This window comes from Scyliorhinus canicula, chromosome 10, assembly GCF_902713615.1.
Source record: "Scyliorhinus canicula chromosome 10, sScyCan1.1, whole genome shotgun sequence".
In the NCBI taxonomy this organism is placed as follows: Eukaryota; Metazoa; Chordata; class Chondrichthyes; order Carcharhiniformes; family Scyliorhinidae; genus Scyliorhinus; species Scyliorhinus canicula.
Window position 1 is genome coordinate 133,117,036 of NC_052155.1, and position 13,848 is coordinate 133,130,883.

Below are 13,848 nucleotides of genomic sequence, written 5' to 3' on the forward strand. Positions count from 1 at the left end.
ATTACCATAGAAGTAAGGTAAAGAATAAAGCTTTGAGATAGTGAGAGATAATGAGACTGGAATAGATTTTGATATTAGGCAAATTTAGAATAGGCAATCTGTGGAGAATTTAAGCTGCCCACCAATGTTGTCAGTCTGAAACTTGAACCATATTGATTACCCAGCCTCATTTAAATTGGATCGGCAGGCTGCTCAGGAGTTGCCAGTGCTGATGGGCAGTTGTTTCTTTCAGGGGGCATGGTTGTTGGTGGCCACAATGCCTATTTAAAGTTTGCTTCCATCATTTAAAGTTCTATCTCCTGTACAGCAAGAGGTCGCCCAGAAAAGAAACCTGAGAAAGTGATACCAGCGATCTAGAGTCCAAGGACCAATCCCACCTCCTGGAAACACCTGCCAAGTATGCGGTTGAAGATGTGTCTCTAAGATCAGGCTCATCTGCCACGAAAGGACTCAAAGAACCCATAACCAGTAATACAGAACTTCTCAGGTGGATAATCATACTCATTAGCCAGTGATCATCGAAGATGACCATTCTAAGTTGATGTTGAAATATTCAGTATGTCAGGCCAAATGGTATCTCAAACTCCCGGGTTCTTCTGGACCAGGTGAAGGAATGCAGGCTGATCCTTTCCCTCCCCTCAGATGGTAGGAGGATGGAAAGACAGACTCTGCAGAAGGCCTAGAGGGAAGGGTCTGACAATGTGAATCCTTAGGCCATTGCTGGTAAAAATTTTCATTCATCTTCTATCTAATTTATGGCAGGAGAATGGGCAGTCTCCATGGAAGTTCTTGATGAGATTCTTTTAAAGCTCAATAGATTTTGACACATTTGTTGAGCATTCCCACTGAGCTGCTCCTGGGACTGGAGGACCAGTGCAGACAATCTTACACATGTTGCCTGTCATTTGCACTCTTTGGACAGAATCATCCCAAACTGCCAATGATGGGGTTCATGGCTGGCAGGCACGGACAATATAGTGGGAGCTGAAAAATCAGTTTGCCAGTGGCGGGAAATGACAATGTGCAAACTTGTGGCCCCGACTATTCCAGCCGGATATTGGCACGTCGCTATTCTCAGCAGGGGCCATTGGGAGGTAATTTAGCATCTCATTATCAGCATTCAAATAAACAGCCGCAGACAATTGTTCCTCCCCACCTTCCATCCAATCACAAGTCCTACCAGCAAGATTTCACAAGTCCAGGCCAACTTGACGTGAACATGTTGGAACTTATAGAACGAGATCCACTTTGGTGGATTCTGGAGCAGCGTGTAGATCATTGAGTGGGTGAAGCACTGAACATGTAGACCATCAAGCAGCTGGAGCATCAAGCAGCTGGTGTACAGTTGCAGCAGGTCATGGAAAGTATTGATAGTCTGATGGTCGGGTGGATGGGCGGGGATGAAGATGGGGAGGAAGGACACAAAGTGGTGGAGCAGGTGTGGAGGTCAAACAGGACAGGCAAGATAGGGATTGAACTCTTGTAGGGGTCTTGGACGGGTGCAGTGGGGAATGGAATGGGAAGGTGGAAACGAACGGGCTGTGGGGAAAGAAGGGGCTGTGAGTGAGAGGGAGGCACATGGAGAAGGGCAGTGAGTGGGGGGTTGCAGCGAGAGAAGGGGACCATAAGTGAGAGGGGTGCGAGTGGAGAAGAGGACTGTGTGGGTGGGGGTGTGTAGATGAGGAAGAAGATAGTGATTGGAGAGTAGTGCTTGCAGGGAGGTGTCTGTGGAATCGATTATTGAATCCTGCAGGGCAAAGTGAAGGAATTAGTTGAAGGTTGGAATTGTGATTGTAAAAGGGGATAGGATGCGTTAGGGTGGGAGAGTATAGATCCTGCGATGATGGGTGAAGGGATGGTTAGGATTGGCGGAGAACACAAAATGAAGGGGTGGGTTTAGCACAGTGGACTAAACAGCTGGCTTGTAATGCAGAACAAGGCAGTAGCGCGAGTTCAGTTCCCGTACCGGCCTCCATGAACAGGCGCCGGAATGTGGCGACTAGGGGCTTTTCACAGTAACTTCATTGAAGCCTACTTGTGACAATAAGTAATTATTATTATTATTATGCAATGTGGTTTTTGGGGTGGGAAGGATGAGAGTGACCACTTCCATGGTGAGTGGGAGGGATCATGGACAATGATTACAAAAGGCCAAAGCGTAATGTGGTGCGGGGAGTGGGAGGTGGTGTTGTTCAAAGGTGACCATGGGATGTTGACTGTGACACAAATGTGGGGTTGAATGGTGTGGCAGAGGGGATGGTGTCTGTCACGGGTAGAGGATAGAATGTACTGGAACAAGTTTCAAAGAACATACGCGCAGTGAGACTTGTGTGAATCTACCTCAGGCCTTCAAGTCCAGATATTGAAATGCTGGATGGTGGTTAGATCATCACATGGATGGAGCTGCAGGTCAACTCAAATGGGTAAATGAAGGGGAACCCCAGCATATTGTTGTGACGATACGAAGGAGTTGAAGTTGAAGGGAAAGGGACCAATATGCATGGGAAGCTTCTCTCACGTGGTATAAAAGAGCCTTGGCAAAAATTGATGCCTCCCTGCACAAACATAGGCCCAGCCTGGGTTGTCCCCTTGAATAAAGTGGATAGGCATAGGCATTAAAACTAACAGATGCAATAAAAGCACTTATAACCTCCTTAAATTATATATATTAAAAACGGTGTACCAACAATGAACAAAATGAGGGTGCACCCATGCAACTAGAGTGAAATCAGAACTTAACTTTTTGATGCCTGCCACTGCATCTCGGTGTTCTCCGATATTCACAGCAAGGGTGGAGGCAGCCTGCTGACCACGACGCCCTGAATACTTAAATAACTTGACAGGTATCCTCTGGATCCTCAAGGTCTGGAAGCTTACTCTGTGTCTTCTGCTTTGAGCAGGTCCAACCTCTGCATTCTCAGAAGCCGGTGCCGATAGGGTCACAGACAAATGGGATTTGGAAAGGCTGGACACACTCAGAGAGCCCTGAGGGAAGGTACCAGGGGTGTCTGCATGATAGTCCTCCTCCATTTGCGAGCTGGAGGGCCCCTCCCTGACGTCTTGAGGGGAAGGGGCATCTGGAGGTCCCCTTGTCGCATAGCCTCTGCCACAGCTTGCATATGGGAACTGCAATGGAGGGGAGGTGTGCGTGCATCTCTACCAGAAACTTGGCATTTTGCTGAACTAGTGTCTCTATGAAATCTGCCACCCTGTCAATGGAGCTCCCAATGTGTGCACATGGCGGTACCATATTATTAGACAGCAGGCAGACAGGCACCTTTGCCTCAGGTGCCACTGTGTTGAAGGCCTCCAACACATCTGCCTGATGTACTCCCCTTCCCCCGCCTCTTGCGTTTTTCTTATTCCCGACACATCTGTTTTCATCCTTTCCCCTCCCTCTCAGGACCACAATAGGGTCCCCCTTGTCCTCATTTTCCATTCAATCCTCTTCCACTTTCAGTGGATCACCCATCACCATTTCCAATCTCCAGTATGATGCCCCTACCAAATACATCTTCCCCCTCCCCTCCCCATTTCAGCAGTCCAAAGAGACCAATTCTTTCTGGTCCAAATCTCAAACACCTCCATAACCCCCTTCCCATGGCATCTTCTTATGCAAGTACAAAATATACAATTCCTGCCCTTTTACCTCCTGCCTTTCCACCAGTGAAGGCCCCAAGCAATACTTCCAGATGAAACAATGATTTACTTCTGTATCTTTTAATTTAGTATATTCTATCACTGCTCACGATGCAGTCGACTCTATATTAGGGAGACCAAATATTAGGATCACCTTGCAGAACATCGATATCCAGTAGCAAGAATGACTCTGAGCTGCCTGTTGACTGTTATTCACTCGATGACCTCTCTGTCCTCAGCCTCCAACAGTATTCCAACGAAGCTTAATGTAAGCTCAAGAAAAAGCACTTTGTCTTTCAATTAGGTACTTTACAGCCTTGCGGACTCAGCATTGAGTTCAATAATTTAAGATCATAAACACTGCCCTATTTTTTCTGACATTAGTTGCCTTGCACCATCATCCCTTTTGTCATTAGTTGTTGTTCCGTTGGCAACACTCTCACTTCTGAACCACAAGGTTGTGGGTTTGGATGCTACTCTCAGACCTGAGCACAAAAATTAAAGATGGACATTCAGTGCAGTTTTCAAAGCACCCAGCATTTCCACAACAGCCATGACAGATTAATCAGAAACTGCAGAATCGTAAGATGGTTAGAGCACAGGAGGAGGCCTTTTGGCCCATCGTGTCTGTGCCAACTCCCAGGTACAGTAACTCACTTAGTCCCACTCCTCTGTCTTTTCCCCGTTGCCTGAAAATTCTTTTGCTTCAGATAATTGTCCAAATCTCTTTTGAAGGACTCGACTGAATCTGACTTCACCACATATTACGACACCCTGAGCTAATGCGCGGTCAATTCAAATCCCATTTGACCTGGAGTCTCAACGCAGTTGAAATTAACTCTTAATTTTAAAAATATCCAAAGTCTTTGGTCTTTGGCTGCCCAATAACTACAGTCACTATGTTTGTAAATTTAAAACAAAGAACAAACAAAGAACAAAGAAAAGTACAGCACCGGAACAGGCCCTTCAACCCTCCAAGCCTGTGCCGACCGTGCTGCCCGACTAAACTAAATTCTTATACACTTCCTGGGTCTGTAAACCCTCTATACCCATCCTATTCATGTATTTGTCAAGATGCCCCTTAAATGTCACTATCGTCCCTGTTTCCACCACCTCCTCTGGCAGCGAGTTCCAGGCACCCACTACTCTCAGTGTAAAAAAACTTGCCTCCTCTAAGCCTTGCCTCTCGCACCTTATACCTATGCCCCCTAGTAATTGATCCCTCTAGCCAGGGAAAAAGCCTCTGACTATCCACCCTGTTTATGCCCCTCATAATTTTGTAGACCTCTATCAGGTCATCCCTCAACCTCCCTTGTTCCAGTGGCAACAAACCAAGTTTATTCAACCTCTCCTCATAGCTAATGCCCTCCATACCAGGCAGCATCCTGGTAAATCTCTTCTGCACGTTCTTTAAAGCCTCCATATCCTTCCGGTAGTGTGGCGACCAGAATTGAACACTATACTCCAAGTGTGGCCTAACTAAGGTTCTATACAGCTGCAACATGACTTGTCAATTCTTCTACTCAATGCCTCGGCCAATGAAGGCAAGCATGCGTATGCCTTCTTGACCACCTTCTCCACCTGTGTTGCCCCTTTCAGTGACCTGTGGACCTGTACACCTAGATCTCTCTGACTGTCAATACTCTTGAGGGTTCTACCATTCACTGTATATTCCTTACCTTCATTAGACCTTCCAAAATGCATTACCTCACATTTGTCCATATTAAACTCCATCTGCCATCTCTCCGCCCAAGTCTCCAAATGATCTAAATCCTGCTGTATCCTCTGACAGTCCTCATCACCAACTGCAATTCCACCAACCTTTGCGCCGTCCGCCAACCCACTAATCAGACCAGTTACATTTTCCTCCAAATCATTTATATATACTACGAACAGCAAAGGTCCCAACACTGATCCCTGCTGACAATCACTAGTCACTGCCCTCCAATTAGAAAAGCACCCTTACATTGCTACTCTCTGCCTTCTATGACCGAGCCAGTTCTGGATCCATCTTGCCAGCTCACCCCGGTCCCGTGTGACTTCACCTTTTGTGGCAGTCTACCATGAAGCACCTTGTGAAAAGCATTACTGACGTCCATATATATAGACAACATCCATTGCCCTATCTGCATCAATCATCTTTGTGACCTCTTTGAAAAACTCTATCAAGTTAGTGAGACACGCCCACCCCGTCATAAAACCCTGCTACCTCTTGCTAATACGTCCATTTGCTTCCAAATGGGAGTAGATCCTGTCTCAAAGAATTCTCTCCAGTAATTTCCCTACCACTGACGTAAGTCTCACCGGCCTGTAGTTCCCTGGATTATCCTTTCTACCCTTCTTAAACAAAGGTACAACATTGGCTATTCTCCAGTCCTCCGGGACATCACCTGAAGACAGTGAGGATCCAAAGATTTCTGTCAAGGCCTCAGCAATTTCCTCTCTAGCCTCCTTCAGTATTCTGGGGTAGATCCCATCAGGCCCTGGGGACTTATCTACCTTAATATTTTTCAAGACGCCCAGCGCCTCGTCTTTTTGGATCTCAATGTTACCCACGCTATCTAAACTTTTACTATTAACAGTAACTATAATTAAATAGACAACAAATACAACTGGTTAACTGCTACCTAATTTCTAAGCCCCATCTTTAACTCACCCCACCTTCTACACACAAGACAAGCACAGACGGGGAAGAGTGATGTAAAAACAAATTTAAAGGTTAAAAGTCTCTGTTTCAGATGGGCGTCTTCTAGTTAGATTATTTCAGTCTTGGCCTAACGTTGGATGATGTCTTTGCTTTCAGTCTAATTGTTTTCATTCTAGATTCATCAGAGTCTAGAGATTACTTCCTTTAGATAGTAGGCAGCAGAACGGAGAGAGAAAGCTGCTTCCACCTGGAGTGTCCAGTGGCTTCTATGTCATTCACCGTAACTAACAGAAGCCAACAGAGAGAAAGAGAGAGAGAAACAGAGCAAGAAAGCTTCCCCAATCGGAGTCCGGAAGTTTTCTGCTGCTCCTCAGAAAACTCCACCCGGCAAGACCCAATCACAGTCTGTTACCGGGCAGGATACACTCCCTGGCAAATATATTGGTCACCAGCCAAACAATCAAATCAAATCTATCCAATCTCTCGGGTGCCATGAAGTCTGGTTTCTGCTCTTTAAAATCTAAAACGTCATAGCACAGTGTACCATTTTGAAACTTTTGAGTTCCTCACTTCCTCTGCTCAACTTAAAGGTATGTCTCCATTTAAGACCCATGGACCAAAAACGATAACGACAAAACAAAAGAAATAGGAAATAAAGGAATTAACAGGAAAGGTCCCTGCACACATTCTCAGTCAGAGCATTCTAGATCCTAACCGCACGCCAACTAACTAACCTGAAAACTATTAATGTTCCTTTTAAACAATGCTGGTGAGGGGCCCATTGTGCTGCTGAATGTGTATCCACCTCTGCAGGATTAATGGAGGCTGTTAGCTTGGGCAGCGAGGCCTAAAATGGCAGCGCTGAAGCCAAGTATTAATTCCGCGCTGACTGACATTACAATCCACCTCCTCGGCAGAGCCATAGCCAGTGCATACCCCTTTACACCCACACAAAAACACTCATCAAGATACAATTTGGAGTGGGCTGAATCAGAAATGAATGAAAGCAGTACTGACACCATTTTGACAATGATCGCCATGATATACAACAGTTAATTAGATTCCAGCAAAATAATATGGCAGGTCAATTAAAACCTGGCTCAAGTGTTACAACTGAATTTTCATATTTCGATCAAGGTAAGTAATTATGTTGTTACAGATTAACTATTGGTTTGCAGTTCACCAACTTGCTACGACCTGATATAAATTAAATTCCCCTTCATGGTTATTTTCAGATAACATCAAACTCATGAAATGCAGAAGATATAAATTACTTCAATTATATCACAGAAACACAGAATCGTCAAGGCGCAGTAGGCCATTTAGTCCATCGTGTCTGCGCTGACTCTCCAAAAGAGCATGAGTGCCATTCTCCTGCACATTGTTTCTATTCAAATAATCATCTAATTCCCTCTTGATTGGCTCAATTGTACCTGCCTCCACCACACTTCCAGGCAGCGCATTCCAGATCTGTACAACCCGTCACATGAAAAAGTTATTTCTCACATCACATTTCCTTCTTTTGCAAGTCACCTTAAATCTGTGCTCTCTCGCTCTTGATCCTTTTACGAGTGGGAACAATTTCTCCCCATCTACTCTGTCCAGCCCCCTCATGACTTTGAACATCTCAATGAAAACTCCTCCCGACCTTCTTCTCTTCAAGGAGAACAGTTCCAACCTCCCCAATCTGTCCCCACAACACATTTTATTGAAACATACGCAAGTAACTGTTGGAAGATTGGAAATTATATTTCAACATTTCATTTTGGGAAACAAAAATATTATCTACTTACCATATTGATGGTGGTTCTGACCCTTCAATTTCTAAGTAATCATATTTTTCTTCAAGCTGAAAATCTGTAAAAATGAGTGAAATGGTGTCCCCAAGCTCTGCAGCAATAGTCCAGGTGCAGTCTGCATTATTGTAATACTCGCCAGGAAAGTTTGGACTGGAAATAATGCCACTGGATCCTTGCAGGGTTCCACCACAGCCATCTTCAGCTGGTTGGGAAAAGAAAATCACCTGTTAGTTTATAGCTTTGTCAAACAATAAAATCAGCATTTACATGGTGTTTTTAACATATTAAAACATCTCAGTTCAGTTCGCAAGAGCAACCAATCAATCAAGGAAATTGAAACTGAGCCAAAAGGTTGCATAGGTAATCAAAGGCTTAAAGTGTTTTAAAGAAGAAGATAGAGGTGGACAGATTTAAAGAGGGAATTCCAACGCTTGGCACCTGGGGGATAGCTGAAGATGGAGTCCAACATTGGGGACAAAGGCCAGAGAGAGATTTAAACACAAAGATAAAGGCAGGGGTTGGGAATTCATTTGTTTAGCACCACGTTTAAATGTTGTATAAATTAACTTTTCCCACTGAACTTTAAAATGGAGGTGATGGCTGACCGGGAGTCAGTGTAGGTCAATGAGGTTAGGCTGATGGGTCAGCATTACTGAGTGCCAGTTAGGATATGAACAACGGAATATTGAATGATCTCAAGGTTACTCAGAATGGAAGATGAGAGGCCAAACCAGGAGAGGAATTGGAAAAGTTCATATTGAACAATGGAACACTTCAAAAGCAAATATTAACATTGATCTGTAAAAATATGCTTCCAAATTATGCATTCAGAATGTGATCTAGCTGCAGGCAGTCTGTTTGCCCTATGATTTTTAATGGGACTCTCTGATAACCGGTGCCTAAAACTGTTTTCTATTTGGCATCTAATTTGGTGCTGATAGTGAACTGCTTCTTTGGAGGAAACTGTGGAATTTTGGCCTGAGCAGATGGGGCCACTTTGGTTGAATTTAATGGCTGCAGTGCTTGTTTCCCAACTGGAGAGCTGATGGCAACCCTGCAGTGACCATTTCCAGGTGTCCAGATTGGAGTAAATCTCAACCAGACACTTAACCCACCTGCCATCGGAGTTCCCGGGGCTTTCAGGGTGAGATGCCACCCCGCCTCCTGGAGCTCTCTGCCGATCAGATGTTTGACAGCTCTCCAGACCACAGGCCGAGCCACATGGTGGCCCAATGGTTAGCACTGCTGCCTCACAGCGCCAGGAACCGGGTTTGATTCCCACCTTGGATGACTGTGTGGAGCTTGCACTTTCTTCCCATGTCTCTATGGATTTCCTCCAGGTGCTCCGGTTTCCTCCCATAGTCCAATTATGTGCAGGTTAGGTGGATTAGACATTCTAAATTGCTTCTTAGGGTGAAGTTATAGGGTGGAGAATTTGGCCTACATAGGGTGGTCTTTCAAAGGGACGGTGCAGACTCGACGAGCCAAATGGCCTCTTTCTGTACTGTAGGATTCTATGAATCTTTCCCTCTGGAAGCAAGAACCACTGCTGAGACAGCAGGGGGACTGCAACAAAGGACAGTGATGCAAGCTCTAGATGAGATGAGAGGTTAATGGGGTCATTGTGGAGGGCAATGGAAAGCCTTCCTGTAGGGGTGGCTAACACTGCCAGGAAGGCCCTCGGCTGTTCGGCATAGTGTGCCTGATCCAGCTCACACCTATACCCAAGGCAGCCTTTCCACCAGGGTTCCCCCCCCATCAATGCCAGCAATGGCAGGATGAGCCACATAAGTAACCCTTAATTGGCCACTTAAGGTCCTAAAATTGGCCGAGAGACAGGAAGGCAGCCGTGACCTTCCTCCCCCTTGACTTAATCCGTGAGAGTTAGGAATGTGACCGACTCTCCACTCCATAGCGTCCTGCCTGGTTAAGCACTCCATTCCCAGCTTGTCCTTGGATGTGGGAGGGGGGGGGGGGGGGGGGGGGGGGGGGAGGTGGTGTCAGCCTTTTAATTCTGCATATTATTTGGTCTTGATGTTGTCTATTTTAAAACATAAGTGTTGATAAAACTGAAAACAGCCCCAGTGCTACAGTACAAGCATGTATAACATATATGCTTTTCTTCTTGATCTCAAGGCCAAGGGATACTCTCATCAAGAAACATAGTACTTGAGTGTGGATTATGTGTGCTCACACTTCTCTCCATGACCCGTTTGCCCTGTCTCTTTTGCTTTCATAGCAAGAAAGTACCAAAGAGCCAGCAGTAAACAGAAAGAAACAGGCAATACAAATATTCACATTTGAAAGGTAATTAAACCTTTTAACTTATTTCACCACCAAAATAATTGAGCTCATATAATTAGCAGAATAAATTACATTTTTGAATTTCCCCCAGTGAATTTTTCATATGAAAATATTAAAATGATTTAACAAGAGAAACAGAATCCCCAGAATTCAGCATATCAAAAATCACAGCGAAAGAAGGTGCTGGTCAGGGAGATGGATGAGAATTGCTAAATGCTTTGAAAGATGAACCAGTGATGAGGGGGAATACGTATTCTTGCAAGTCACTAAGTAACCATCTTTCAGAACACACTTCATTGCAGATGAGATGGGTTGTGAAGCTAGATTTCAGATCCCTGATGACACCATTCCTCATTTGTTTAACTAGTGTCATCTGGGATAGGGAGAGATTTGCAAACTAATTTGGCAGGAAGCTGGGCACCAGAATGAAATATGAGAAGTGAAGTTAGCTGTATGGAGGACTAAGTGAGAAAATAGCACTAGTGGGCAGCTCGGTGGCACAGCGGTTAGCACTGCTGCCTCACAGTGCCAGGCACCCGGGTTCAATTTTGGCCTTTGGTGACTGTGCAGAGCTTGCATGTTTTCCTTACGTCTCTGTGGGTTTCCTCTGTGTGCTCCAATTTCCACTCTCAGTCCAAATATGTGTAGGTTAGGTGGATTGGCCATGCTAAATTGCCCCCTCATGTCCAAAAATGTGCAGATTAGTTAGGGTTACGGGAATAGGGTGTGGGAGTGAGCCAAAGTAGGGTGCTCTTTCAGAAGGTCAGTGCAGACCCGTGGGGGTGAATGGCTTCCTTCTTCAATGTAGCAATTCTTTGGATTCTTCTATGGAATAGTTCAGAAAGAAGCGCAGAAATCAAATAGGGACAAATAGGTAACAGTGCACCCGGAGGAAACACACGCGCACACGGGGAAAATGTGCAGACTCCGCACAGACAGTGACCCCAGCTGGGAACCGAACCTGGGACCCTGGAGCTGTGAAGCAATTGTGCTAACCAGTATGCTACCACAATCGTGGCTAAGGCTGGAAAGCAGACAGTAGTGTTGAACAGTTGTCTTTCAGACTGGAGGGAAGTATGCAGTGATGTTTCCCAGGGTCATTGTTGGGACAACTGCACTTTTTGATATATGTTAACCTCGACTTGGCAAAGAGGGCAAAGTTTGCAGTGACATTAAACTTTGAAATGTAGCAAACAATAAGGGTGATAGTAATCAATTTCAGAAGATCATAAATGGACTGATAAAATTGGCAGTTACATGGAAAGTGTGTGGAATGATGAATTTTGGTCGGAAGAGTGAGATGTGGTCACATAAACTAAATGGTACAATTTTAAAACTTGTGCAGAACTTTGAAGTGAGTAAGATAAGTGAAGAAGGCTTAAAAATGCCAGGTTCAGGTTTTATTAGTAAAGGCAGAGAGTACAAAAGCACGGGTATAATGCTAAACCTTTAAAATCATAAAAAAAAGCTAGTTCAGCCTCAGAAAGAATGACCAAGAATTATGTTCAATTTAAGTTACCATACCTAGGGGCGGCACGGTGGCATAGTGGTTAGCACTACTGCCTCACGGCGCCGAAGACCTGGGTTCGATCGCGGCCCCAGGTCACTGTCCATGTGGAGTTTGCACATTCTCCCCGTGTCTTGTGACACTATTGGAAATGTACAGATGACAAACGGTTAATGCCATTTCATAACTAACCACTAGATGGAGCTAGATGCAGGACTATATAAAGCAGTGACTCACAGACCTGTGGGAGAGAGAACTGGAGAGGAGAGCTGCAGAGAGCAGTGATAGAGTTCAATACAGTTTTAGGTAGAGTGTTGAGACTAATGTAGTTGATTATAGATTGTAGATTAGACTATTGTTTACTTCAGGAGTAAGTGGTCGAGCTTAATTTAAGTTGTGTGAATAAATGTTAGCTTTGTTTATTAACTTAGCTTCTGTGGTCTTTGTGAACACTACAACTCCATCCTCAGAACAAGAATCACAATGAACACCTCAGGTCTCACCCCCACAAACCAAAGATGTGCAGGGTAGGTGGATTGGGCCTTAATTGGGGAAAAAAATTGGGTCCTCTAAATTTGAAAAAAAAGTTACCATATCCGAAGAAGAATGCCAAGGCCACAGAGAGGGTGCAGAGGGATTTTTAAGAATGCTATGAGGAACAGCATATGATGAAACTAGAGAAGCAGGTGTTTTTCAAAATCATGAAGCGTTTTGACAGAATAATGAGGAAAAACTCTTTTCAAGAGCATACAAGTCAGTAACCAGAAGACATGAGAAGGGATTCTCTGAGCCTCTGTGCCGGAATCGCGCTTGGCGCGGGGGCGGAGAATGGGCATCAAACCTGCGGTCCGGTCTGCTGCCGCTCCCGCAATTATCCGGTCACTGAAGAATCGGTGCAAACCAGGCACGCGTGGTCAATGCAGCGCCAGTCGGGGGCCATTGAAAACTGCCCCCATGGCGATTCTCCAAAGTAACTGGTAGAGTTCCCGCCGGCGTGGTTCTCTCATGGTTCCATCCGGCGGACGCTCGGCGAGGCGGCTACAGACACAATCTTCGGCCGCCCTGCTGGGGGGTGGGGGGATCCGTCGCCAGGGCGGGCCTCCAGGACGGCCAGAGGACCGATTGTGGGCCACCGATCAACGAGCACGCATGATCTGGGAGGGGGGGGTCCTATGTAATCAGTGCCGGTCCGCAGTGTGTGTCGGCCATGTCACGCGGCGCAGCTGGCGCGGCGACCCCCAACCGGAAGTGCAGGGCCCCGAATTGGAAGCCAAAGCTGCGAGGAGCGCTCCGGGGCCCTGCCAGCCCCCTGGAAATTGCAGAATTACCCTGGCAGAAGACCCAAAGCTGGTATGAGGGGGGAAAATAGATTGTGCAGCAAGTTATGTTGATTTTGATTTCATTACCTGAAAGAAAGGTGGAAGTTGATTAATTGGCAATTTTCCAAAGGGAATTGTATACATACATGATAATGAATGATTTATGGGACATTTGGAAGAGATAGGGCGGTGGACTAATTGGATAGTACTTTCAAAGTGCTAGCAATGGTTATGATGGGCCAATTGGCCTTTTATATGCTGCATCATTCGATGCTATTATAATATTTAGCACAAAATGGAGTTTAATCATCTCATCTTTTACAATTAATTATATTTAGAAATGTCTTGAAGTGGCAATGAATTGTGATTGAAACAATTTATTTATATAGTACATACCACCTAATAAAAAAAAAGAATAGTTATATCAGCATTGAGAAAATGTATATAAATCAAACTACCATTCCACATTGAAATAATTACCCTTGGTGAGCTAAAAGCAATGCTGGTCCTTATTCGGTAGAAATTCTACCCGTTCATAGAACTATCAACTGACCTTCAGTCAGAAAGATGATCTCCTGTTACTAACAAATCATTGATAGAACTACAAAAAGTAATGAGCTATAAATAAAATTC

At 45.0% G+C, this 13,848-nt stretch overlaps 1 protein-coding gene across 1 annotated transcript in view; it reads right to left on the reverse strand.

The window, feature by feature from the left end:
• Positions 1–13,848, reverse strand: part of csmd3b (CUB and Sushi multiple domains 3b) — a 2,394,280-nt gene that overhangs the window by 1,237,296 nt on the left and 1,143,136 nt on the right. Inside the window, exon 5 of the mRNA XM_038809755.1 lies at positions 8,080–8,287. Coding sequence (XP_038665683.1) covers positions 8,080–8,287 — 208 coding nt within the window. The remainder of the gene's footprint in view (positions 1–8,079; positions 8,288–13,848) is intronic.